This window comes from Sceloporus occidentalis, unplaced genomic scaffold, assembly GCF_023333645.1.
Source record: "Sceloporus occidentalis isolate IW3139 unplaced genomic scaffold, rSceOcc1.0.p SCAF_64, whole genome shotgun sequence".
Taxonomy (NCBI): domain Eukaryota; kingdom Metazoa; phylum Chordata; class Lepidosauria; order Squamata; family Phrynosomatidae; genus Sceloporus; species Sceloporus occidentalis.
This window is the reverse complement of record NW_028317044.1, coordinates 3,227,021-3,253,178: the sequence shown is the minus strand read 5'-3', so window position 1 is coordinate 3,253,178 and position 26,158 is coordinate 3,227,021. Positions and strand designations below refer to the sequence as shown.

Below are 26,158 nucleotides of genomic sequence, written 5' to 3'. Positions count from 1 at the left end.
TGCCCAACTTTGTGGTTTCTAAAGCCCGCAAAGCCACTCTCATTTTCCCCAAGGTGACTTTGGAGCAAATGTCCACTCAGCCCAAACAACACAAAATCACAGCGTTTTGCCTTCCACGTTGACTTCTCCCCATCTTTTTTGGGCTCAAAACATTGACTAGAATTGGCCCAAAATTACTTCCAGTGCGCTGCGACACATCAGTGTAGCCTGTGAGGGTGGTGATGGTTGGGAATGGAAGCTTTTCTCTATCCTGTGCACAGCTGTCCACTTCTGGCTTTTATATATCAGTACAGAAGCCTTGTTCGTTGGAGTCCTACCAAATCATGCAGCTAAAATAGCAGAAGAAATCCAACTTTCCCCACACCTTGAATGGCGGTGAGTTGTTAGAGGTTTCGATTCCCAACCCAGAAGATGTAGGATTAGATCCTGTGGGCAGCCGGCACCCAACCCTATCCTTGGTGAGACTCCTGGTCAGCTATGCAGGTGTTGCTGCCAGTAAATGATCTTATGCTATTGCACTCTATGGCTCGGAGACTAAAGTATTGCATGTAACCTTCAGTACCCAGAACTGTGATCAGGCTTTCTATTAATAGAGTTGTCAGAAGTATGTGTTCGCAGACAAATGGATGGATGGCAAAACATTTCTTTTACAGTGAATTGACTGCTGGCTCTTTTGTGTCGGAAGAATGGAGGCCTCTCTTTACGCATCTCGACAGGTTGCAAATGCTTTGTAGTGCCAGTGTGATGTGGTGGTCAAGCGAGAGAGCTATCGGGAATCAGAAAGCCCTACGTTTGAAACTCAGCTCTGCCATGGATTTATTCAGTGGCCTTTGGCACCACACTTGTCCTTTTGTTCTGATGGATATGGGGAGCAATTTATTCATGCTCTGGCCTCCCCTTCTCCAAGGCAGTTTTAAACACAGAGGGCAGGTTATTTTTCTATTTACTGAGAATGAGAGTTGCCAATGGAGTAAAAGAAAATCAGTCTCCTGTCCTCTTTCTCCTTTGGTTTGATCAGCTTTAGAGTCTTGGAGGAAACCTTGTTAAAACGTCCTAAAGCATGTCCTAAGTCATTTGGAAGGGAATTGCTGAAAACTGTTTTGTTACTGGCCATTGCCAATTTACTTACATGCCAGGAAGAAGGTGGCAGGTCCGTGGGCAGTAGGCGGCCAGACATTGCTTGTCATCCAGGTTGGCAAGAGAGTGGTAAGGGCAAGGAAGAATTTCCACCTGGGAGTTCATCAGACAAGGGAAACTGGAAGCATAATCCAATGGCAATCCGAACACAATCATGGGGTTTCATGTTATTGCGTGATAGACTACCACACGCAATTTTGGGCAATGGCAAGCTATTTTCAGGCAATGGGAAGTCAGTTTGAATGCAATTCGAATTCACGTAAATTCGCTGAACTAGGAAATTCACGTGAATGCATTCTGGACCCACTTTCTTTTCATTCGAAATTAAGAGAAATTCCTCCCATGTGATAAACTCTAATGTGAATGTGCTGCAGGTGGGAAATCCAGTTGTTACCACCATGTGAAAGTCGACAAGGCGGGAATGAAGGTGGCTGGAGGAGCATTACAGTGGCGGCAGGTCAGGAACATGGAGTGAACTTTCCCAGGCCCTTCCTGAACTTCTGTATCTGGTTTCCAAGGTGTGCCATCCCTGAGCAGCATCCTGATGTGCTGAAATCTTCAGATGAAGTGTTTCGGGGATGCAGGTAGACACTGTCACCACTGTCACATTCTAATACCTGTCCGTGAAGAATGAAGTTGGACCTCCACAGAATTCAAAACCTAGCAGGAACTTATGGTACCCAATCGCTATAGCTGCAATATAGTTCTGACAGTCATTGTTTTAAACAGTAGGATCATAGAATCATAAAGTTGGAAGAGACCACAAGGGTCATCCAATCCAAACCCCTGCCATGCAGGAACTCTCAAACAAAACATCTCCAACAGATGGCTATCCAGCCTTTGCTTAAGGACCTCCAAAGGAGACTCCATCACTCTCCGAGGAAGAGTGTTCCACAGTCGAAGAGCCCTTACTGTCAGGAAGTTCCTCCTAATGTTGAGCTGGAATCTGTTTTCCTGGAGCTTGCATCCATTGCTCCATGTCCTATTCTCTGGAGCAGCAGAAAACAAGCTTGCTCCCTCCTCAACATGACATACCTTCAAATATTGAAACAGGGATATCATATCACCTCTTAACCTTCTCTTCTCCAGGCTAAACTTCTCCAGCTCCCTAAGTCGTTCCTCACAGGGCATGGTTTCCAGACCCTTCACCATTTTAGTTGCCCTCCTTTGGACACACTCCAGTTTCTCAATATCAGATGCATTTGATGACCACTTGGTTAGCCCATCATAATAGATGTTACTGATTTAAACCAAATTCCCACCCCCTTGCACACACTCAGTTTTGTCTGATTTCAGAAGCTAAGCTAGATCAGGCCTGGCAAGTACTGGGATGGGCAACCACAAGAGATCAGAGAGGGCTAGGAAAGAAACCTGCCTGAAACTTTGGAGAGCCATGATTGTCCATCAGAGGTGGAAAATAATGGGTTAGTTAGACCAAGGATCTGTCAGGTTACAAGTCAGTGTGCTATCTATGTTCCTTGTCAATAAATTGTATGCCTTAAAACTGATTTCCATGCATAGACGTGAATAGAGAAATGATTACTATAATTAAAATCCTGTGAGCAAGTGATGTGTGTTTCTGAAACAGTGGGTCCTCCGTATCCAATGGATTCAAGCATCCACAGCTTATAAATTTTTTGAAAATAGACAATTCTAAAAAGCAAACTGTGATTTTGTCATTTTATGTAAGGGACACCATTTTATTGCGCCATTGTATATACTGGGACTTGAGCATCTATGGATTTTGGTATCCACTATGGGAGGAGGGAGGTCCTGGAGCCAAAACTCAACAGATACTAAGGGTCCACTGTACTCTGTCTCCTGTCTAGAGATCAGCTAGCACTTGCCACTTAGGGTCCCCTGCTCCCCCTTCTTAAAAGTTATTAATGGACAGCCCTGCAAATGGTATATCTTCATACACTATTACGTGCATTGTATGCCAATATGCACAGCCGCCCACCCTAAGATGAGATCTCTTCAGTGTCCTGACACTTACATAAATGCTGAGGCTAGAGGATTTTGGGTGTAGGTTTCCTCTTAGTCTTTCCCCTCCTCCCCTGTTTCCCTGCTGGGCACGTCTCCCCCAGAACAATAACAGAGAGCAGATGAAGTGTGGAGGCAGGAGAGAGATGGTAAGAAGCCATGTGATGTGTAGTTGTGCGTGGGGTTTAAAACAGAGGTGAGTGGGGCAGGTGAGTCATGCAGTGTGGAAGAGCCACCAGCAAAAGGTCTTCTTCTTGCTGGAGGACTGCCAGCTTGGAGAAAGGGTGCTAGAAAGTTATTAATACTAATGGAGAGAAGCCAGACCAAGGTCAGCATTTCCACACTGCCCAGCGCGGTCTGTGCTTACCTAGACGTAACAGCCTGTGGCAATGCTATAATTAAACATGTGTTGGCCCTGCTCACATGTTAAGCAAGGAGTAATGGGGGGTCTCACAGAAGTCTGCCTCAGCCTGTCCCTTATCCAAAGGTGGTAGCAATAGATATGTGTTTGAAGAGTAGCAACTCCTCTCCCTAAAGGCAGTCTCTACATATACACTCATCCTTCCATATTTGCGGATTTGATATTGGTGGATCTGATTATTCATGGATTTGAGTAACATGTTCTTTCTAGGAATATCTAGGTCCTCCAGTGCAACTCTATGGTCAACTTTAACTAAAAGTTGCACTGAAAGACCTAGAGATTACTAGAGAGAATGCTCTACTAGGCCTTTGTAGCTCCTCCAGTGAAGTCCTATGGACAGTGTCTGTCGGACGTTGACCACAGAGTTGCACTGAAGGACCTAGAGATTCCTAGAGAGGTGTCCTCTCAAGTAAAAACATGATATTTTTGTTATTTGAGGTTTTTCCATATTCACGGGGGTCTTATGCCCCTAACTCTGGCATATATGGATGGACAAGTGTACATAGATTGGAAGAAATCCCAAGAGCCTTTCAGTCCAACCTGCTGCCATGCAGGAACACACAGTCAAAGCACCCCTGACAGATGACCATCCAGACTCAGTTTAAAGACCTCCAAAGAAGAAGACTCCACCTCTTACTGTGAGGAGGTTCCTCCCAATGTTGAGGTGGAATCTCTTTTCCTGTAGTTTTGCATCCATTGTCCCATGTCCTATTCTCCAGAACAGCAGAAAACAAGCTTGCTCCAGCCTCAGCATGACACCCCTTCAAATACATAAACAGGGCTGTCTTACCACCTAAACATACCCAGCTCCTTAAGTCTTTCCTCATAAGGCATGGTTTCCAGACCTTTCACCATTTTCGTCACCTTCCTCTGGTCGAACGCATCTGAGGAAGTAAACTTCAGTCTAGGAAAGCTCATGCTGCCAACTCCTTTCTTTCAGTTATTCTCAAAGGTGCGACAAGATCTCTCTACATACTGATTCTACAGACTAACACGGCTGTATCTTTGAATTCTAGGCACAATGACGCAACTTCACTTAACCCCAAGAAGCTACTGCGCTCCCTCCCTCTCTGCTACGATTTCTCGTCCCAAAAAGATATGTGTGAATATGTGGGTGGGGGTTTCCACATGCTTCCCCACACCAATTCCATGACCTCCCTTCCCTTAGGCAGGGTTAGGAAATATAGGGCGGAAGATATGTCCCCTTCCCTCACTCAAAACGTTAAAGGAAAACACCTTGAGCAATTTCCTAAACATTAGCTCCTGTTGGGAAAACACCTACTGCCAGCCATTTTGGAGCATTAATGTGCTGCCTGTCTGCCAACAGGAAGGTTGCTGACTCAGTATACATTGCAATTACCAGATTATTATTTGTACTGCTGCCATCAAAACCCACAGATGTCATAAAGAGTAGCATAAAGAAAAGACCGGTCCCTGCCCCAAGGGTCTTACAATCTCTGTAAGTGGGGAGGGGAGGCTTTATCCAACGTGGATCGGAAATTGAAAGGGTTAAGGTTAGAACCTGAGAAAGTTACTCCTTTCATAATTGTTTTTGTGGGTTTTTCGGGCGATATGGTCATCTTCTGGAAGGGTTTACTCCTGACGTTTCGCCTGTTTCTTTGGCTGGCGTCTTTAGAGAGCATTCTCTGAAGATGCCAGCCACAGATGCTGACGAAGCTTCAGGAATAAACTCTTCCAGAATATGGCCACATCGCCCAAAACTATGGTTGCCAGCCGTGAAAGCCTTTGACTTCGCATTACAGTACTTCTTTCATAACCCAGAGCCTGACCCCACTCACCCCATCTCTTTCCCTCAGCTCCACTGTTTTCAAGGGATGTAGATGAACACCAAAGCCCTTTTCTTCCAGAAGGTGAATGTTTGGGGAGCAGTGGTGTCACCCCACACTTAGAGTGCCACCTGAAAGAGAAGATAGTGAGGTCAATTTGAAAATTCACACAATTACATGATTCCTTATCACACCTTAAATTCAGAGTAATGGCCTCCCCAAACGCGACTCAGATTCTGTGCAAAGTAAGCCATCACATCAGTGGGTTCTTAATTGCGCATTGGCCCCCTTCCGCATGCTCAGTGAGACTCCAGATGACTGGAGCATGGCATATTTAGGCGAGTGAGAGAGAGGAACCAAGGAACCCCACAATTTACAAAAGAGGTTGGAGTGGGCAGGAAGAATGGTTGAAAGAACATGCTCTATTCACATTAAAACGAGCATATATTCACTCTTGTCATGTTAAAACGTGAATATAATGGTTATCCAATAGCTCCAGGTCCATGCCTCTTAATTATCAGGCAGCAGCCCTTCCTCAGCAATGCTAAAGGATAAGCGGAAGCAAAATTGAAGCAGAATTGCAGCGTGGCTTCATGGGAACCCTCACTTCCAGATTTGGGGGGGGGGGGGGAACCATGTCCAAAGGAGACATGCACCTCACACCAAACAACAGCGCACTGAGTGTGAAGTTGCCTAAGATTAGGGTTTGTGACTTCGCTAGTTCACTGAATTTACTTAACTGTGGATTGACGCATGATTGCGTTCGGACTGCGTTCGGACTGCCAGCGATCACGCGTGGTAACCTTTTGCGCAATAACGTGAATACGCATGATTGCGTTCAGGATGACACTGGATTATACTTCCAATTTCAGTCGTGTGATATCCTCCTGTGTCTCACTTTATACAATTTCTCCTAGGCTGACGGTTTATATTTTTCTACCTTTCCTGCTGTCGCTGCGTCACTGATACACCTCCATATGTGCCTACTATAAAGATTGTGGACTCTCTGGCAACTGCTCTCAAAGGATGGTTTGATTACAGCCTTCTAACTCCAGACACACTAGCAATTGTTCTCAGGGGGCTGTGCAATTGTTGTGCAATTGTAATTTAAACATGTGTGGCCTACTACCATTTCCCCATGAGATGCCGAGTTCAAGTGTAGAATTTCCCACATGTAGAAACTGAAATAAGTGGTCACACTTGTAGAGGTGGGTGCCCTCCTATAAATATGGGTCTTTATCTAGTCTGAGGCTTCCCTCACAAAAGTTATGGCCCCTTTTACCCTGCCTGAAAAAGAATAACAAGGAAAGTAAGGTACTTCACAATATGACAAGAGCCCTTATACACTCGTCCCTCCATATTTGCGGCTTTGATATTTGTGGATTTGATTATTCACGGATTGGATTAATATGTTCTCTCTAGGAGTATCTAGGTCCTCCAGTGCAACTCTGTGGTCACCTTTAACTAAAAGTTGCACTGAAAGACCTAGAGATTCCTAGAGAGAATCCTCTACTAGGCCTTTGTAGCTCCTCCAGTGCTGTGGTTTTAAGGCACATGAAGATTGTAAGGTTGGAAACGCATGCCATTTTTGCGTTAAATACATGCAATTTATGTTTATCAGGAGTTCTTGTAGTACTCCTGATATCACAAATTGCATGTATTACTTTCCTCGTTGGCCTTTTCCAGGTTCTTAGTTTCGATACTTGCTGTGTGTGTAAGGCTACATACCCAACAAGCCCCCTCTCCCTTTAGCATAGAATACATCTTTATTGAATACGTCTCCAGACCATTACAAATAATTAATAAATAAATAAATAAATAAATAAATAAAAATACAATGATTAAAAAATAAAAAATATATACATAGTTAAAACTTACATTAAAAGAATCTCTATAAAATTTAAAATATTTGGATCTGATTCTATCCCTCTTGTAATTTGCACAACAGTCTATCACTCTATCTGAAGCCCTTTCCTACTTCTTTCCTACTTCTTGCTTCCGTAAAATAGCTTTCACTGCGAACAAAGCAACCCTAAGAGTTATAAAAAGGCTCCACTCCTTGCAATAGCCCTACAGGACACTACTACACCATACGCTATGCGGAAGTAAAACAGTTTGGCCCCCTTTTAACTGCCATGACTCAATGTTATGGAAATCCTGGGGTTTGTAATTTACTGGGGCACTAGAGCTCTCTGACAGGGAAGGTGAAACATCTCACCAAATGTCTCACAAAACTACAAATCCCGTAGCATTGAGCCACGGCAGCAAAAGTGGTGTCGAACTGGATTATTTCTGCAGCGTGGATATCGCTTGTAATGCTTTTACTGTTTGTTGGCACAGACTATTATACATCTTGATCAGATTTGTCTGACGAAGGATTATGTACTTGCCTATGAGCTGGGGGAAAAACCCTCCTGGAAGGGAAGAAGGTCTTCAAAACTCGCGCCTTCAGAACTGAGGATCTCCAGGGTGAAATCTGGCAACTTCATCTGTAACAAAACAACAACAACAACAACATTAGAACAGTAAAATCAGAAAATACATCCTTTCTTTTAAATAACATTATTTCTCTGCTTCATCAAATCATCTTCAGAACAGAAGCGATGCACTGGAAACACATCATTAAATTCGAAATAGCCAAGTACAGTCGACCCGCCACATTTGTGGCTTTGACTTCTGCGTGTTTGATTATTTGCGGTTTTGATCAATACGTTCTCTCTAGGAATCTCTAGCTCCTCCGACGCAACTCTGCCAGACATTGACCATAGGGTTGTGCTGGAGAACCTACAAGTTCCTATAGAAAACCCTTCTCTGGGCATTTGTAGGTCCTCCAGCATGACTCTGTGATGATCAACCTCTGGCGGATGTTGACCATAGAGTTGTACTGGAAGACCTGAAGGTTCCTAGAGAGGTGTTCTCTTAGGTTAAAAAGAATAGTGTATGTTTTATGTGCTGTTTTTCCACATTCCCGGGGGTCCTTCGCCCCAAACCCCAGCGAATGTGGAGGGACCACTGCTTTTTCTTTTCTTTTCAAGCACTAACCTTATTCATCTGAATCCAAAATGCATCTAGAGTGTATACCACAGTGTTACATATAATATATTTAATGGGGTTTCTTTTGTATAATTTTTATATATTTTGTACAATTGTATAATTTTTGTATAATCTGTATATTTTTTGTTCTGTTTGTTTGTTTTTAAATTAACGAAAAGATTAAAAAAAACAAAAACAAAATCAAAATGCATCCATAAATTATTCTTTCCCTTCCTTTCCCCAATGTACACTTTTCTGAGGATTTCCATTTCGTTGGCCAAACTTACATATGTTCTTTTGTTCACAGAGGCTGTATCCACACTGCAGAAATAATCCGGTTTGACACCACTTTAACTGGCATGGTTCAGCGCTATGGAATTCTGGGATTTGGAGGTTGATGCAGCGTCAGATTGGGGGGGGGGGGGGGAAATCCCAGGCTGTGAATGTTTGTTTGTTTGGAAAAAGGAGTGATTTTAATATTTATTTACATGTTGCATTTCAGAGGAAATTCTTCAAAGATTTGCGTGTTTATTTTTTAAAAATAAATAAAATGAATAAATATAATAAATAAATATATATAAATAATATAAACATTTTTATTGAATGTTTGGAAACATTAATTCTTCACAGGCAGGTTTATTTTTTAAAAAAATAAATAAATAATTATAATAAAATAATAAATAAATATATAATGTAATATAATATAAACATTATTTATTGCACGTTCGGGGAAAATGTTGCATATTTTGGGAACATTAATTTTTCAGGGGCAGGTTTATTTTTAAAAAATAAATAAATATAATGAATAAATAATATGTATTATATTATATTATATTATATTATATAAATAATATAAACATTTTTATTCCATGTTTGGAAACATTAATTCTCCACAGGAAGGTTTATTTTTTGAAAAATAAATAATTATAATAAAATAATAAATAAATATATAATATAATATAAACAGGCATTTGGGTAAAATGTTGCATATTTTGGGAACATTAATTCTTCAAGGGCAGGTTTATTTTTTAAAAAATAAATAAATATAATGAATAAATAATATGTATTATATTATATTATATTATATTATATAAATAATATAAACATTTTTATTCCATGTTTGGAAACATTAATTCTCCACAGGAAGGTTTATTTTTTGAAAAATAAATAATTATAATAAAATAATAAATAAATATATAATATAATATAAACAGGCATTTGGGTAAAATGTTGCATATTTTGGGAACATTAATTCTTCAAGGGCAGGTTTATTTTTTAAAAAATAAATAAATATAATGAATAAATAATATGTATTATATTATATTATATTATATAAATAATATAAACATTTTTATTCCATGTTTGGAAACATTAATTCTCCATAGGCAGGTTTATTTTTAGAAAAATAAATAATTATAATAAAATAATAAATAAATATATAATATAATATAAACATTATTTATTGCATGTTTGGAGAAAATGTTGCATATTTTGGAAGCATTAATTCTTCAAGGGCAGGTTTATTTTTAATAAATAAATAAATAAATAAACATAATAAATATGTTACATTAATTACATTATATAAATAACATAAACATTATTTATTGCCTGTTTGGGAATAATATTGCACATTTTGGGAACATTATCTCTTCACAAGACAAGTTCATTTTTTAAATAAATAAAATAAATTAATATAGTATATATTATATTATATAATATAAATAATGTAAACATTGCTTGTTGTCTGTTTGGGAACAATGTTGCCTGTTTTGGGAGCATTAATTCTCCACAGGGCAGCTTTATTTCTTAAAATAAATAATATAAATATATAATATAAATAATATAATATAATAATATAAATTATATGAATATTATTTATTGCCTGCTTGGGAACAATGTTACATGTTTTGGGAACATTAATTCTCCACAGGGCAGGGTTATTTCTTAAAATAATAATAATAATAATAATTCTTTATTTATATAGAGCTGTAGATTTGCAGAGCGCTGTACCTTCAAAGAATAAATAGATAAATAAATGGATAAGATAGATAATATAGTATGATATAATAGAACACTATATAATACAATGTGTGTGTGTGTATATATATATATATATACATATATGTATATGAGATAATAAATAAAAGAAATCAATATAAAAACAGGTGTTTGCCACTAACTCCCCAGACGCTCTTTTTGTGGGTGACTAACTTTGAGGGTTAGCAAAAGAGGAAAAGAGAGTAGTATTCCAGTCAGTCAGGAAAGTCCCTTCCCAAGATGGCGCCGGGAGACGGACGCGCGCCAGTCAGGAAGAAAGTGTAACATCTATAAACCGTCTTCGCTCTAAGGCTAACGCACATGCGGGCAGCAGTCAGCCCTTTTTCTTTCCCCGCCCCCTTAGATTCGACCTTCCCAACATGGCGGACGCGCGGCCGTTTCTGAGGGACGGAAGCCGAGAGAGAAAAGCGTCCAAAAGGGAAGAGGAGGCGGAGTCAAGCGCCGAGCGAGCCGTAGCCGCCACCGCGCCTGCGCGAAGTCCTCAGCGCGCCTGCGCGCCGCGGCGCCCGAGTGCAGTGAAATTCCGTGAAGGAAGGAGGGAGGAAGAGGAGGAGGAAGGAAGGGGGGCAGCAAGAAGAAGAAGGAGGAAGAGGAGGAAAGGCCGAGGGGCGAAGAGGAAGGAGGGAGCGGCGCCTTTCCTGGCTGGAGCTGCCTCCTCCTCCGACCAGACTAGCGGCCCTTGGAGGCCCATTCGCGGCGGTGGCGCTGCAGGGAGGCTCGAAGGGGGCCCCGGCCATTGGAGGAGGAGAGGAAGGAGAAGGAGGAGGAGAAGGGCCCCCGCCAGACCCTTCCCCCGGGCACCGGCGGGGAGAATGACGGAGCTCCAGTCCGCCCTGCTACTGCGGAGACAGCTGGCAGGTGAGGCTCAGAGGGAGAGAGAAAGAGAGGGAGTTCCTGCATGGCACAAGGAGGGGGGTGGGCTGCGTGGCTGAGAGAGAGAGAGGGAGAGAAGGAGTTCCTGCATGGCTCCTTGGGGCCTCTCCCAACTCTGTCATTGTGTGAGTGGGAATCCAGGTTGACAGAGAGAGAGGGAGTTCCTGCATGGCACAAGGAGGGGGTTGGGCTGGGCTGGGTGGCTCTCCTTGGGGTCTTTTCCAACTCTATCGTTGTATGAGTGTGAATCCAGGGTGAGAGAGAGAGAGAGAGAGAGAGAGATGGAGTTCCTGCATGACACAAAGAGGGGGGCTGGGCTGGGTGGCCCTCCAGGCAGAGAGAGAGAGAGAGGGAGTTCCTGCATGGCAAGAGGGGCGTTGGGTTGGGCTGGGCTGGGTGGCCCTCTCCCAACTCTATCATTGTGTGAGTGTGAATCCAGATTGACAGAGACAGGGGGGAGTTCCTGCGTGGCATAAGAAGGGGGGTTGGCCTGGGTGGCCCTCCAGGCAGAGAGAGAGAGAGAGCAGGGGAGTTCCTGCATGGCAGAATGAGTTGGACTGGGTAGCTCTCCTTAGGGTCTCTTCCAACTCTAGGATTGTGTGACTGACTCCAGGCTCAGCGAGAGCTTTGATGGGGAGTTCCTGCATGGCAGAAGGGAGCTGGGCTGGGTGGCTCTCCTTGGGGCCTCTCCCGACTCTGTCATTGTATGAGTGTGAGTCCAGGTTGAGAGAGAAAGAGAGAGATGGAGTTCCTGCATGGCACAAGAAGGGGGTTTGGACTGGGTGGCCCTCCTTGGGGGCTCTCCCAGCTCTACAATTCTGGGATCCTATGAATGTGGCTCTCCAGGCCCAGAGAGAACAAGAGGTATGAGATGAGGCATTCAGATTAATAGGAAGATTCATTTTCATGCTATGAGTGTGACTCCAGGCTGAGAGAGGGGGAGTTCCTGCATGGCACAAGGGACTGGGGTTGGGCTGGATAACAAGAGGTCTGAGACAAGGCATTCAGATTAATAGGAAAATTCAGTTGGGAAACACTAAGACGATAACAGAGAGAGAGAGTGAACCTGGCAGGGATTGAGAACCGACATATCAACATCATGGGAGGATGGGAGTCTTCCACTTTGATTGAGAGTTCCTGCATGGCAGAAGGTTAGACTGGGGGTCTCTTCCAACTCTAGGAGTCTATGAGTGTGACTCCAGGGTGAGAGAGAGTGCCTGGCTTGCCCAAGGCTCACCAGCCCTGACTCCAACCCTGGCCTCCTGGTTAAGATCATCATCATTATTATAAAATAAATAAATAAAACCTTTATTTGTCTCCTGCTTTTCTGCTGCAGAGCAATCAAAGCGGCTTACGTGTTAAAACAACACCAATATACAGCACATAATACATATTCAATGCAATATCTCACCCCCTTAAAAGAATTAAACATAATGCAATTAAAATTAATCTCTTAAAATAGAGTATTATCAACAGTCCAATAATCCAAGGAGCAAACTGGTGGCATACTACATAAGAAGGGGAGCATTTATTCTATTATTATTATTATTATTATTATTCAATGGTAATATCTGCAATAGAATCAGTATGTAGAGAGATCTTGTAGGACCTTTAAGACTCATTGAAAGAAAGAAAGTGGAAGCAGGAGCTTTCGTAGACTAAAGTCTACTTCCCAAGATGCATATTATCATCATCATTCTTATTAAAAGGAGCTTTCCTAGGCTTCAGTTTGCTTCCTTCACACATATGCTGTTGTTGTTGTTGTTGTTGTTGTTGTTCAAAGGTAATAATAGTCTGCAAAATCAACATGCAAAGAGATCTTGCAGGACCTTTGAGATTCACCGAAAGGAAGAACATGGCATTGTGGGCTTTCCTGGACTTCAGTCTACTTCATCAGTTGCATGTTGTTATTGTTCTGCAAAGATATAGCCATGTTAGTCTGTGGAATCAGTACATAGAGAGATCTTGTAGCCCCTTTGAGACGAAACGAAAGAGAGAAGTTGGCAGCAAGAGCTTTCCTAAGCTTCATCCTACTTCCTCAGATGCATTTGGTGGAGTGGAAAGCCAGGCACAGACCAGCCTTTGTATAAAACCTAGACCTGCAACTTCATTTCCATACCCAAAGCATTTGTAATTTCAATTCACATTCTCACATACCAAAGGCATATATACACTTGTGCCTCCATGTTCGCTAGGGTTAGAGGCACAAGACCCTCTCCTGAATATGGAAAATCTGCAAATAACAAGAACACCATGTTTTTACCTGAGAGAACACCTCTCTAGGAGTCTCTAAGTCCTCCGGTTCAACTCTGTGGTCAACGTTCGACAGACACTGACCATAGAACTGCGCCGGAGGAGCCTTGTGGTCTCTTCCAACTCTTTGATTCTATGATTCTCTGGGAATCTACGTCTTTCAGTGCAACTTTGAGTTACAGTTGACCATAGAGTTTCACTGGAAGACCTAGAGATTCCTAGAGAGAACGTACTAATCAAATCCGTGAATAATCAAAGCCACAAATATGGAGGGATGAGTGTATATGTCTGTGCCTGGCTTCCACTCCACCAAATGCATCTGAGGAAGGTGACTGAAGTCTACAAAAGCTCATGCTGCCAACTTCTTTCTTTCAGTGAGTCTCAAAGAGGCTACAAGATCTCTCTACATCTTTGAATTCTATGAAAGCAGCGGGTGAGAAATACGTCGAGGTGTTTCCAGATGGGTCCCAAATCAGCCCCAAACTCCCTTCCCTTGTAAATAAAACCACACTGCGCCTTTTTTACTCAGCAGCCCCCCACGATCCCAACTCCAATCCCTCTCCTTGCAAATAAACCACACTGGTCCCCTTTTACTCGACAGGCCAGTGTGGTTTATTTGCAAGGAGAGGGATTAGAGTTGGGGGTGATTTGGGACCCAGCTAGAAGTAACTCCCCTTCTAGTCAGCAGCCCTGAAGGTACCAACTTTGAGGGGGCTGCTGAGTAGAAGGTGGGCAGTGTGTTATATCTGCAAGGGAAGGGAGTTGGGGGTGATTTCGGACCCGACTGGAGGTATCTCCCCCTCTACTACTCAGCAGCCCCCAAGGTACCTTGGGGGGTTAATGATTGGAAGGAGGGCAGTGTAGTATATCTGCAAGGGAAGGGAATAACGTTGGTGGCAATATGGACCCAAAGGGATGGCTAAGGTGAAGGGTAGGAAGGCTGAATGACTTGGAAGGATGGGGAGAGATAGCTGGGGATTGTCTGCAATGCAAACCACCTGGGAGTATGTTAGGTGGAGGGACATAAAGGCCAGCAAGGTGTGTGAGAGGGGTGGGCTGACACAGGTGAGCCTCTTGGATTAAATCGCCCCAGTGCTGCGAAATATCCCTACTCCACTGCTTCTAGTACAGTGGTCCCCAAACTGTAGTTTTGTGACACCTCTTGCTTTCTCTGTGAGAGAGCTCTGGTGCCACAACAAATTATAGTTCCTGGGGGTTCCCTACTATTGAACCAGGGCAGTTAAAATGATTGCAAACTGGATTATTTCTGTAGTGTGTTTTGGACCATGGGGAGTGAGAAAGGGTTGAGGGGCTAGCCTTGTAGGGCAGCTGGCGTGGAAAAAGAGTTATGTGTGAGGATTTAGCTGAAGGTATGACGGTTCAGAGAGGTAGGAAGGCCTGAGTGTGGGGGAGAAGGGACACAGGGAGGGACAGAAGCTGTCAGAGATAGATAAGCTGAGTAAAGACTCGGGAGAAGTAGGTTATGGAGGAGTTTAGTGGGCCAGGTCTAGGGCACCTCTTGAGGGCTGGGGAGGCATGTTTAGAGTGAGAAACAAGGGGAAGTAAGCAGGCTTAAGTGAATTATAGTAGGCCCTCCACATTTGCTAGGGTTAGGGGCACAGGGCCCATGTGAAAGTGGGAAAACCACAAATAAAAACCCCCACTGTTTTATTAATCTGGGAGAACACTTCTCTAGGGATCTCTAGGTCCTCCAGCGCAACTCTGTGGTCAACATCTGCCCAAAGTTCTCCATAGAACCACACTGGAGGACCTACAGATGCCTAGAGAAGTGTTTTCTCTAGTAATCTCTTAAGTCCCCAAGTGAAACTCTATGGTCAGTTTCTAGCCGAGTTGTGCTGGAGGACCTGGAGAGTCCTAGAGAGAACATAGGAATCAAATCCTCATATAACCAAATCTGCAAAAGTCAAAGCTGCAAATATGGAGGGCCGACTGCAGTGGCCGAATGTGACAAGAAAAGGGAAGGATAGGCTGAAGGTGAAGATGTCCCAGGTTTCATTAAGGAATGAGTGGAGAATTGCAGTTAGGAGCAAGTGGTGGTTTACCTGTAAGAGATGTGAGGAGTGTTTGGAGTACAAAAGTGATGAGTGATGATTTAGCGATAAGCTTCAGAGGACCTGAAAAGTTGAGACTGTTGAAAGAAGGTCCAAGGAGTAACTATTAGTCCAGGACAAAGGGGATGTGACTCAAGAGAGACAGAACTGGGGGAAGAGAATATATTATGATATGTACTGTATATACTCATGTATAAGTCTAGACATTTTAGTCACAATTGGCCCAAAAAACCGTAGTCGACTTATCCATGGGTCATATAAAAATCCATAATTTTGGCCCCCAGACTTGCCGTCGACTTATACATGAGGTCAGTTTATAGTTGCGTATATATGGTATTTGTTATATGCAGTGGCTGTATAGGGCAAGGCTTGGAAATAGGAAGCCTGCCATGTGTCTAAAGGGATGAGGTTTGCTGGTTGAGCGTAAATGGTTGAGGATGAAACTGGGCCATGCCTTCATAACTGAAAGTGGGATCGATAAACGTGGGCTTGTGAAACAAACATCCCCGGTGCTAGAAATCATCTTATGTGAAAAGTAGGCATGTTTAAGTGCCTTGTTTAGAGGAGACTATGAGTTGTCGCCTTGACCTCCTCCCCCAGTCTGTAGAGTTGAAATTCTCCATGGCCTGCTTTGAACAAAGCTGAGTAGGGATGACATCTGTGGATTACAATATTGGGGTAGGGTTTCAGGGGGATTAATTAGTATTGTGGCATATCCATAATAAGGAGCTATTACAGTCTTCGGGGGTTTTTTCGTTCTTGCTGGCACTAGTGCCAGGGCTGTTCCTTCTTAACCCAATAAGTAAGTACAGCTGGCCCTCCACGTTTGTGGCTTTGACTTCTGCAGATTTGATTATTTGTGGCTTTGATTCATGTGTTCTCTCTAGGAATCCCTCGGTCCTCCAGCGCAACTCTGCCAGACATTGTGTTGGAGAACCTATAAACACTTTTGAAGGCATTTGTAGTTTCTTCCAACACGATTCTATGATCAACCTCTGACAGGTGTTGACCAGAGAGTTGCATTGGAAGACCTGGAGATCCCTAGAGAAAACCTTTTTCTAGGCATTTATAGGTCCTCTAGCATGATTCTGTGATCAACCTCTGGCAGGTATTGGCCATAGAGTTGCATGGAGGACCTAGAAAGATATTTTCTCAGGTAAAAAGAATAGCAGTGTTTTATTTGCAGTTTTCCCACATTCACGGGGGTCCTTCCCCCCCTAACCCCACGAATGCAGAGGGACCACTGTACATGTACTTAAAGGTAACTGCCTTTGTGATTCAGAGGAGAAAGGCCTAGAGTGGAGTGTGAGGGTGATTTGTAGAAGGTGGTGAACTGGGCTTAATGTGGGTTTGAGGTGTTTGGGGCATTGTTACTGGAAAGGCTGCCTGCTTCTTTGACCTTTTCTCTGCTTTGCTTCCCCAGCGCCTCCCTTCCCCCTTCCTTTGTCCCCGGCCTGACCAGCCCGGCTTGGCTTACGCTCCGGCTGCTGATACCGAGGGACATAGCTGAGCTTGGCCTGTCCCGGCAGTCCTGCCAGGCGAGGCACGTAGGTTGCCCGAGCGGTTAGACTTGCAGCGCAGCCTCCATGTGCTCCTTGCTGCTGGGAGGAAAGAGACATGAGCCAGCAGAAGCTGTTGTATGCTGGGTGGAGAGAACAGCTTGTGTCGCTCGCGTCCTCTCCCTCTTCCCCTCCGCCCGCCTCTTGTCGAATCCATGCTTCCCCTGGCCTCTCTGACGCCTCCAGCGGAGTGACACAAGCCCCTTTAAAAAGATTTACTTGAGGTTTCACGCAGGTGCTATTATTGGTATTATTATATTTTCTTATATCCCGCTTTTCTCTCAATACAGGGACTCAAGGCAGCGATCAACAAGTGCTAGTCACACCCGACTACCTTTCTCTTTCCTTGCATAAGGAGATTGCTTCACGGTCAAAATAAGCAGACGTAGGATCTTTTGGGTAGCAAGAGCTGGAAAGTAAAGTACAAAGCATATGGGAAGCTTTGTAGCCTGGGAAGGGAAGAGATTCCTGTGCCGTTTTAGTTAAAGAGGATATGTAATGCACCCGGAAGAACTAGAGTTTTAAGTTAAAATATTGGTCCATTGTGGACCAGTGTTTGGGGCCGCTTTAACTGCCCTGGCTGAGTGCTAGGGAATCCTGGGAATTGTAGTTTGTTGTGGCACACAGAGCTTAAGGCTCGATGTCTGGCAGAACTACAGTTCCTAGAATTCCCTAGTTAAAGCAGTCTCAAAGTGATTATTTCTGCACTGTATTTTGGACCGCTGAAAGAACTGCAGTAGCATGGGATGTCTTCTGAAGCTTCTTCTAAGCTTCAGCAAATGACAAATAAATGGGCTGCCTTTGTTCTCTCTATGGGCACCACATTGCCGCTTAAATATGGCTAAATGGTAATGCAGCTCTATTCTAAACGAAGTGTAAAAATGCTGTAGCTGCTCTTGAATGCTGTATGTAGCACCCTAAAGGTGAGGCTTGTTTTATTTTGAGCCATGTGCAATCTCCTGGAGTAAAGTAAGAAGAGAGTAGCATAGAAGATTCTTCACATCAACTCCCGAGTTGTGATCGCAGCAGCCATGTTTATTTCTATGTTGTAGCACTTAATCCAAGAACAGAAAAAGGGAAACAATTCACTGTTAATGTAAAACTAAGGGCTTGCTGATTACTAATGCCTCCGAAATACTAGATTGAGGCCAGGAAAAGAAACAGTATGAGTGAAAAGAGGGCTGCTTCCCCTCTGAACTGCAAGTACATTTCAACCCTTAAAGAAACGCATCCTACTCTTAACATATCTCTGAATAAGGGATGGGCAGCGCTTGCCCCATGGACAGTATGTGCCCTCTGGTCGGGGGTTTTTTGCAGCCTGCCGGAGCTCCTGCTGTGAGATTTGGCTCTGTACCATAAACCTCAGCAATGCAGCAGCAAATTAAATTGCGCTTCCATACTAAAACAAGAGGTATGTGTTGTGGGGGGGGGGGCATGGCTTGTATTAGAGGACTTGCATGCTCCTGGAAGCCCTTGCGATGGCTCTTTACAAAATGCACACGTTCCCTGTGTGACTTCTTTTAGCAGAGAAAGGTAATTTCCTCCCAGTTGGTTGTGGTGGGGCTAAAATTGGTCCCTGCAGCTGTCAAAGGTGCTCACTCCCTGGTATGAATCCTGACTGAGTGTATTCTGTATAAGAGTATGAGTGGAGTGAGATGAGCTTGGCCTTGATAGTATTGGTTTGGGTATAGAAATCCCAGGTTCAGCCCCTGGGATTTTTGGCTTCTTAAAAAATCTGTGGCACAAGACCTCTTCTGCCTAAACTCCTGGAGAACCCCAAACAGTATGCCTCATAGTAAAGTAGTTTCTTATGCCTGTGATATTTTAAAGTTTTTGCAATGCAAAGACAATCTTTTATACTTTTTTAATAGTTTTTTTTTGGGGGGGGGGAAGGTGTCTGTGACCATGTTCTAGAAGAGTTTATTCTTGACTTTTGCCAGCATCTGTGGCTGGCATCTTCAGAGAATGCTGGCATGGAAGAGAGTGGGGTATACAGTCTGCCCTCTGTTTTTGCAGGGGATCTGTTTCGGACCCCCCTCGAAAATGAGACTCCTTTGTATTAAAGCTCCATAGGCTTGAATGGGGTGCATGCCTGCAAGTGTGTGCAGGGTGTGGGGGCATTGACAATAACAGAGATTGCCCCTCCGAGAATATCCAAAACCATGTAACTCAAGTCCGCAAGAAAGGAGGGGCGACTGTACGTATACTGTGTGATCCTGGGTAGGGAGGAGTGATTTCCATGTTAATTTGTGTATTGTTCTTTTAGCTTTTACACTGACTGAGTTGGAGTCGCATGTAAAAAGGGCATGAGGTTGCACCAGAATGTGTTTGCAGGACTCATTCAAAGTATTTTTGTTTATACCCAGCTCTTCAGGGTGGCTTACAGGTTGTTAATTTGACAGTTCCCTGCCCTCGGGCTCACGGTCTACAAAGGCATGACGCAGAAGGAGATGGGAATGCCAGTGGGAAAGGGGAACAAGTTCCGCAGATACTGCCAGTTCCTCTCTCCCTCCAAGGTGTTATGGTAGCAGTTAAGATGGAGGCAGGGCCTTTCATCTTCCTCTGGGCCTAGGCATGGTGGAACTGTGCCTACTTCTGTGAAGTCGGAGGCTTTCATGACTGGCATCCATAGTTGTTTGTGGTTTTTTTGTGGCCATGTTCTAGAAGAGTTTATTCCTGACGTTTTGCTTGCATCTGTGGCTGGCATCTTCAGAGAATCTTGGCATGGAAGAGAGTTGGGGAGATATAGATACTGTATATAGATATATAGATATATATACACTCTGTGACCCTTGGTAGGGAGGAGTGCTCTCCATGTTAATCTGTGTATTGTTCTGTTGTTGATGGCAAGGCTTCAGGTGGAAGGATATGCAAAGAGGATTAGTGTCTGCTTTACTTAGTGATCATTGTCTGCTGGGAAAACCCCTGACCCTGGGCGGTTTCCCATTTGGATTTGCTGAGTCCTGATTTTGCTGTTTTTCAGGACCGGTCGCCAAATTTTGTTCACTTTAAGGGTTTCTTCTTTCCTGCTGAAGTTGTCCAGGTGCCTGTGGATTTCAGTGGCTTCCTTGTGCCTTCTGACCTCTTCTTCTGTGCCTACTTCTTCTCTTCCTCCAAGGCGTTTGTGGTAGCGGTTAAGATGGAGAGGAGGGCCTTTCATCTTCCTCTTGGCCAAAGCATGGTGGAGTTGTGTCTGCTTCTCCTTCTCTTCCTTCAAGGCCAGGATGGTAGCAGCCAAGATAGAGGAAAGGCCTTCCATCTTCCTTTGGGCCTTGGCATGGTGGAGCTGTGCCTGCCTCTCCTTCTTTCCCTCCAAAGGCATGATGGTAGCAGTTAAGATGGAGGTGCAGCTAGGTAACATCCACATTTGGAGGTATATCCAACTTAACCCTCACTGTTTATAATGAGACAGGTGATAATGGATGTAGAAACCTTGGCTTCTGTCTTCAGAATGAGATTCAAGGCAGCAACTGTAAAGTGTTACTGTAGCTTGTACAGTACTTAAGAATTGGACATGCAGTCCTTGTTGCCTAAGCTCTTGCCTATTGACAGTATGGGTTGTGTCTTTGCATGCTGTGTATGCGCATCCTCAAGTTGCCCATTAACTTACAGACACCCCATGAATTTCATACAATTTTCTCAGGCAAAAATACTCAGAGGTGGTTTGCCAATTTCCTCCTCGTCTCATTCTTGTCTCATGCCCTATGAGGAACGGCTTAGGGAGCTGGGGATGTTTAGCCTGGAGAAGAGAAGGTTAAGAGGTGATACGATATCCCTGTTTAAATATTGGAAGGGATGTCATATTGAGGAGGAAGCAAGCTTGTTTTCTGCTGCTCCAGAGAACAGGACCCGGAACAATGGATGCAAGCTCCAGGAAAAGAGATTTCAGAGGCTGGATAGCCATCTGTTGGAAATGCTTTGGGTGAGAGTTCCTGCATGGCAGAATGGGGTTGGACTGGATAGCCCTTGGCATCTCTTCCAACTCTGTGAATCTAGAATCTACAGTTGCCTATTTTGTTGTTGACTGCCCCCAAGTCGATCTCAAACCATGGTGACCCCATGGATTAGACCCCTTTGATACTAACTCTAAATACCTATTAAAATGTGCCAGCCCACTTACAGAGGATTTGGTGGTAGGTTGAACTTCTTAATTCTTCTTCTGGTTCTGCAGAATGACGAAGGGACAGGTTTTCCCTGCCTCTGAGAGTGCCATTTCTTTTGTTATCTTAGGCCTGTTACAGACTGCCAAATAAAGCTGCTTCAGTCTCTTTGGAGGTATGCTATTTAAATGATGCCTGGGTCCTAAGAGTCCGGAGGTCGCGCCAAAGCCACACTCCATTCCTAAGCACCGGAGGGCAGCTTTTGGTGCAGCTTCCGGATTTTTAGGGTGCATGCATCATTTAAACAGCATACCTCCAAAGAGACCCCAAGCAGCTTTATTTGGGCAGTCTGGAAAAGGCCATTGATGCTTTCTCAGAGCCCTTCTTTTAGGTTTTTTAAAAATTGAAATATATGTATTTCTGACTAGATTTGGCTACCTAACATAATAAAAAAAGGCATCTGAGATAGTAGACTTTAATCTGTGAAAGCTCATGCTGCCAATTTATTTCAGTTAGTCTCCAAGGTGCTACAAGATCTCTCTAAGGAAAAAGGGTTCCTTTGTTATATATATCAGTATGTTCAGTTTACCTGTACCCAAAATAATAAGCCACTTTTTTCACTAAAAGGGGGGATTAAATGTAGCTGGTGAGACTCTTGGTTCAAGGGAACACTTTCTTCTTCCAAATATCTTTACACCTGTGATGATAAATTCAGGTATGGAGATCTAGTGGGACTCCATTATGCGAAGAGGTGTCAAGCTCTTAAGTAGCACCGTTCAGCATTAATCCTAGTTGAATACAGGACAAAAAGAGAAGGATTTTTTAGAAGTGATCACAACTGTGCAAGGCAACATGTCGGTTGATGCCTTCAGGCCTCCCATTCCTAGGCTGTAGAAGCGGTAAATGGAGCTAAAGCTCCGAACAGATGCTTTAAGTCCTTAAAGCACAGTAAATCACTTCAGCGATGAGAGCAGCTTACTGCCGGGACTGTTCGGCTTTCGCAAATCCGCATGCGCAGAGTTCTGGGAGCAAGCCAGTCTCTGGCATGAGACTTGATTTGTGACATCTCGGCCTTTGCGCTTTAAAAACCCAGCCCCAAAGTCTGTGTATGTGTCTGTTGTGCTCAAAGCAAAAAGATGTTGTCCTTCCCTCCTTATCCCTCAGCATTGCCAATGTTGAGACATGATGGGAGCTGCAGTCAAGACATTTTTGGAGAACTCCCCCCTCACCCACCCTTTAGTCAAATCTTTGGTGATTTATCTTCTTCTGTGTCGCTTGGTCTCTCTTATTTATCCCTTTGGTGTCTATTAAATATTTTTCCAACTGCCGTACTGTTTCTTGCCTCAGAAGTCTCAGTTCTGAAAAGCCCCTTGATTTAAATACTTTTCAGGTCCATTGCATGGCTTCAGTTTCCACATGTCTTGATAGCATAGCATAAAGCGCTTTGGCACCACTTTAACTCCCACGGCTCAGTGCTGTGGAATTCTGGGATCGGTAGCTTTAAAAGAGCTATCCGTGGTGCCGGACGTATTTGGGAGACGGGCTCCCAAAGTGGCATCTCTGATATAAAAATACATTTACATGTATTATATATTTATATGTATTATTATTTGTACGTTTATATGTATTATAAAAAGACATGTTTTGTACTGGGAATTATAAGCAGAGAAGGACATATAGGAGGAAATAGGCTCATTTTCTTTCTCTCTCCCTCTAACCCCCTTCTTTGCAGTTTGTCCAAATTCGGTTTGCTGCCAAAGCAGACTCTCTTGCAGTTCAGCGTCTAAATATTGATTTGGACAATCATGCTCCAGAAAACAGGCTCTGCCCAAAGCAAAACCTCTCCCATGCTGTTCACATGCAGCACATTATTAGATCAAAATATTTAATGTTTGACGGACCCATCAACTTCACTCTTATAAAGTTTCTAAATTAGGGGTACCGACTGCAGTTCTAGAAACCTGAATCTGAATCGGAGTATAACCAGAATTGGTACTTCAAAATAGTATGCTTCCTCTACTTTTGGACAGCTGAATGCTTCTATGAACTCTGTGTTTCTGAAGGGTGAGGAAGACTCTTGGTGGGACTTGGTGAGATGTTTCTGGACCAAGAGCAGACAATGCTTAAAACTTGCTTGGTGTCTTAGGCCAAAATAAAGCTGCTTGGGGTCTCTTTGGAGGTATGCTGTTTAAGTGATGCATGCATCCTAAGAATCCGGAAGCTGCACCAAAGCTGCACTCCAGTGCTTAGGAATGGAGTGTGGCTTTGGTGCAACCTCCGTACTCTTAGGACCCATGCGTCATTTAAAGAGCATACCTCCAAAGAGACCCCAAGCAGCTTTATTTTGGCAGTCTGGAACAGGCCATAGATTGACAAATAGTCAGCCCACAACAGTTCAAATGTCACTGCAACCTCTTTTTAGGTCAATGACAGTAGTGTGGAATAACCCTTCTCTGAATAAATACCATGGAAATTTGGACATAGTAGTTGTATTTTATGGTAAAGCAAGTATAACAAATACTATGTTAAAATTTCCACGTTATTTATTCAGAGAAGGGTTATCCTCTGTTAAAATAAGGCAGTGGAAGGTGTCAGGGCATTTCAGACAGAGCCTGATCCAGGACAATACAACATCTTGCCTCAAAAGCATCCTTTATTTTCTCAGTTGGCCTCGTGGTGCACTTTTTAGAACCAGAAATGTAGAGTTTGTGTCTGCTAAAAAGTTTTCTGTTTTGATCATGGAACAAAAATTGACTTTGTGAAGGTGTTCTTTTGTGGTAAAAACCGTGAAGATACCTTTTCTCTGCAGATTCTGCTACTCAAGTAGCCGCAACTATTGCCAGTTCTTACAGTTGGGATGGAGTCGTCTTATGCAGAAGATTGTCCAAGCAATATACGCTTCAGGAAACTTTGTCTATACAGTGGTCTTCCATACCTCCCAGTCACCTATTTCTCAATGCAAGCCTGCAAGTCACCCTACAGTCCACAATATATTATCTGTCGATAGGTTTATCTGTTCTGATCTTAGTCCTGGGAAGACTCCCCTCAATGCTCTTCCCAGTTCTTACAGTCCTGTCTGTGGAAGGTCTTGTTGACCGTTCCCAGTGCTGCCATCCTCCTTTCTGTGTGCTTCTTAATATAGCGATGGTCCTGGCAACTGATACAGGCTAAAGATGGTCCTGGCAACTGATTCAGACCAAAGATTGGTTTCATTTGCTGGGCTCTGCAGCAAGCTTGCACCATCTCCATTAGTAGCTGTCCAAGTAAACCTAGACAGAGGCGTGTTTCCTAAGGGCCTTTCCCATCTGCTTTTGTTGTTCTCTGCTGCCCATTAACCACAGTTAGGTGTGTTCCAGACTGCCAAAATAAAGCTGCTTGGGGTCTCTTTGGAGGTATGCTGTTTAAATGATGCATACATCCTAAGAATCTGGAAGCTGCACCAAAGCTGCCCTCCAGGGCTTAGGAATGGAGTGTGGCTTTGGCACGACCTCTGGACTCTTAGGACCCATGTATCATTTAAATAGCATGCCTCCAAAGAGACCCGAAGCAGCTTTATTTTGGCAGTCTGCAACAGGCCTTAGTTGTGACAAAAGCATCTCTTTTTGCTGCAAGACCAGCTGTGTTGGAAACTCTCACCTTGGTGTTCTTTTTTTAAGGTGGTGTGCGATCCAACAAGCCTCTTGAAATCACACCTTAAAGACGCCTTGTGCCTTGCTGACATGGCAATAGATCTTGCAGGAATATGGGATGCTGCCCCAACAATGTTCTGGGGCTAATAGTGTGGTTCACCAGTCCCTGGCTCTGGCCTTAGGTTTTTACCAGGTTTGAGAACACAATTGAACCTGCTCACTTCACATCTGTTTTGCAAATGCAGGAGTAGCGATGCAGAAAGGTCGAAAGTCCTGAAAGATGTCCAGTAGCAACTCTAGCCTGTGGGAAAGGTAAACAAGTCAGCTTGTGCTGAGCCGAGTGTAAAGTAAAACAACTGCAAGTTACGTGAGAGTAGGAACTGTTGGCAGTGACGTCGGGCTGTTCCACAACTTCTTGTATTGGTGGTTAGACTATACTGACAAAACAGGAAAGAAGTGGATGGAAGGCCTTGTTGACTCAAATGGCTGTTCCTGTCTAGAAGGTCTCTTTTGTCTTGGAAACAGATGGATTCATATGTTAGTTCTCCCCTTTTCACACTCAAAATTTGGTCCAGTCACTGAAGCTCTTTGCTCCATTGAAATGTTGAGTTCTTCTGCCAGCGTTGGCACTTTGCTATCTAATGAACTTTCTTCCTCCCGCAAACCTTTTGGCCGGTCTAATGCGATGTGTACCTGAAGTACGATCGCTCTTGGACCCCTGACAACTTTTAACCTGCTCCCTGGAGAGCAAACCCATGAATGGCTACTTTCATAGGCTGCTTACAGTGTAGTTTCTGTATGTTGCATGCGCAAGACACACAAGTCATCGTACAGCTCTGAAAGGACTTCTATGGGGGGGAATAGTTTCAGGGTGTCAAGCCATGATGGTGATTTAGAGGGGTCTGATGGTATGCTTCTTGCGAACGGCTCATGTACATACATAGCCAAGCTTCCTTGTAAAATGTCCTCCCTTCTGTCCTTTCATGCTTATGGGGGGGACACAGAAGTTGTCCTTGCCTCTGGGGAAAGATGGCATAAATGAAGCTACTGGAATTATCCTAACTACATGAATCGCTTCTGCTTGATGCATAGTAATCACTAAATCATTTTTGTTGGTTGTGTAAACTGGAGCCCCTTATCTTCATTTTGCTGTAGGATTTGGAAGTTGTGGAACGATGCATTCCTAAATTCATGGTGAAGTCTATAGCCCAGTGGTGGAGCATAGGTTCTGCATGCGTAATGTCTCAGTTTCA

The 26,158-nt window shown here is 43.7% G+C and overlaps 2 protein-coding genes across 5 annotated transcripts in view; one reads left to right on the top strand and one right to left on the bottom strand.

The window, feature by feature from the left end:
- The window catches only part of SPNS3 (SPNS lysolipid transporter 3, sphingosine-1-phosphate (putative)), a 39,767-nt gene extending 34,312 nt beyond the window's left edge, over positions 1-5,455 (bottom strand). For both annotated transcript variants that reach the window (XM_089493322.1, XM_089493321.1), the window contains exon 1: positions 5,341-5,455. The gene's annotated coding sequence lies outside the window, so the exon portion shown is untranslated. The remainder of the gene's footprint in view (positions 1-5,340) is intronic.
- Positions 5,456-10,914: 5,459 nt separating this feature from the next.
- Positions 10,915-26,158, top strand: part of LOC149287130 (ubiquitin-conjugating enzyme E2 G1) — a 36,414-nt gene continuing 21,170 nt past the window's right edge. The window contains exon 1 of one of the 3 annotated variants that reach the window (XM_089493347.1): positions 10,915-11,277. Coding sequence is in view for 1 of the 3 variants with exons in the window: in XM_089493346.1 (XP_089349472.1) it covers positions 11,232-11,277 (46 nt within the window). In the remaining 2 variants the exon portion in view is untranslated. Of the gene's footprint in view, positions 11,278-17,322; positions 17,412-26,158 lie in introns of those variants that run through there. The other 2 variants (XM_089493346.1, XM_089493348.1) reach the window with 2 other exon arrangements.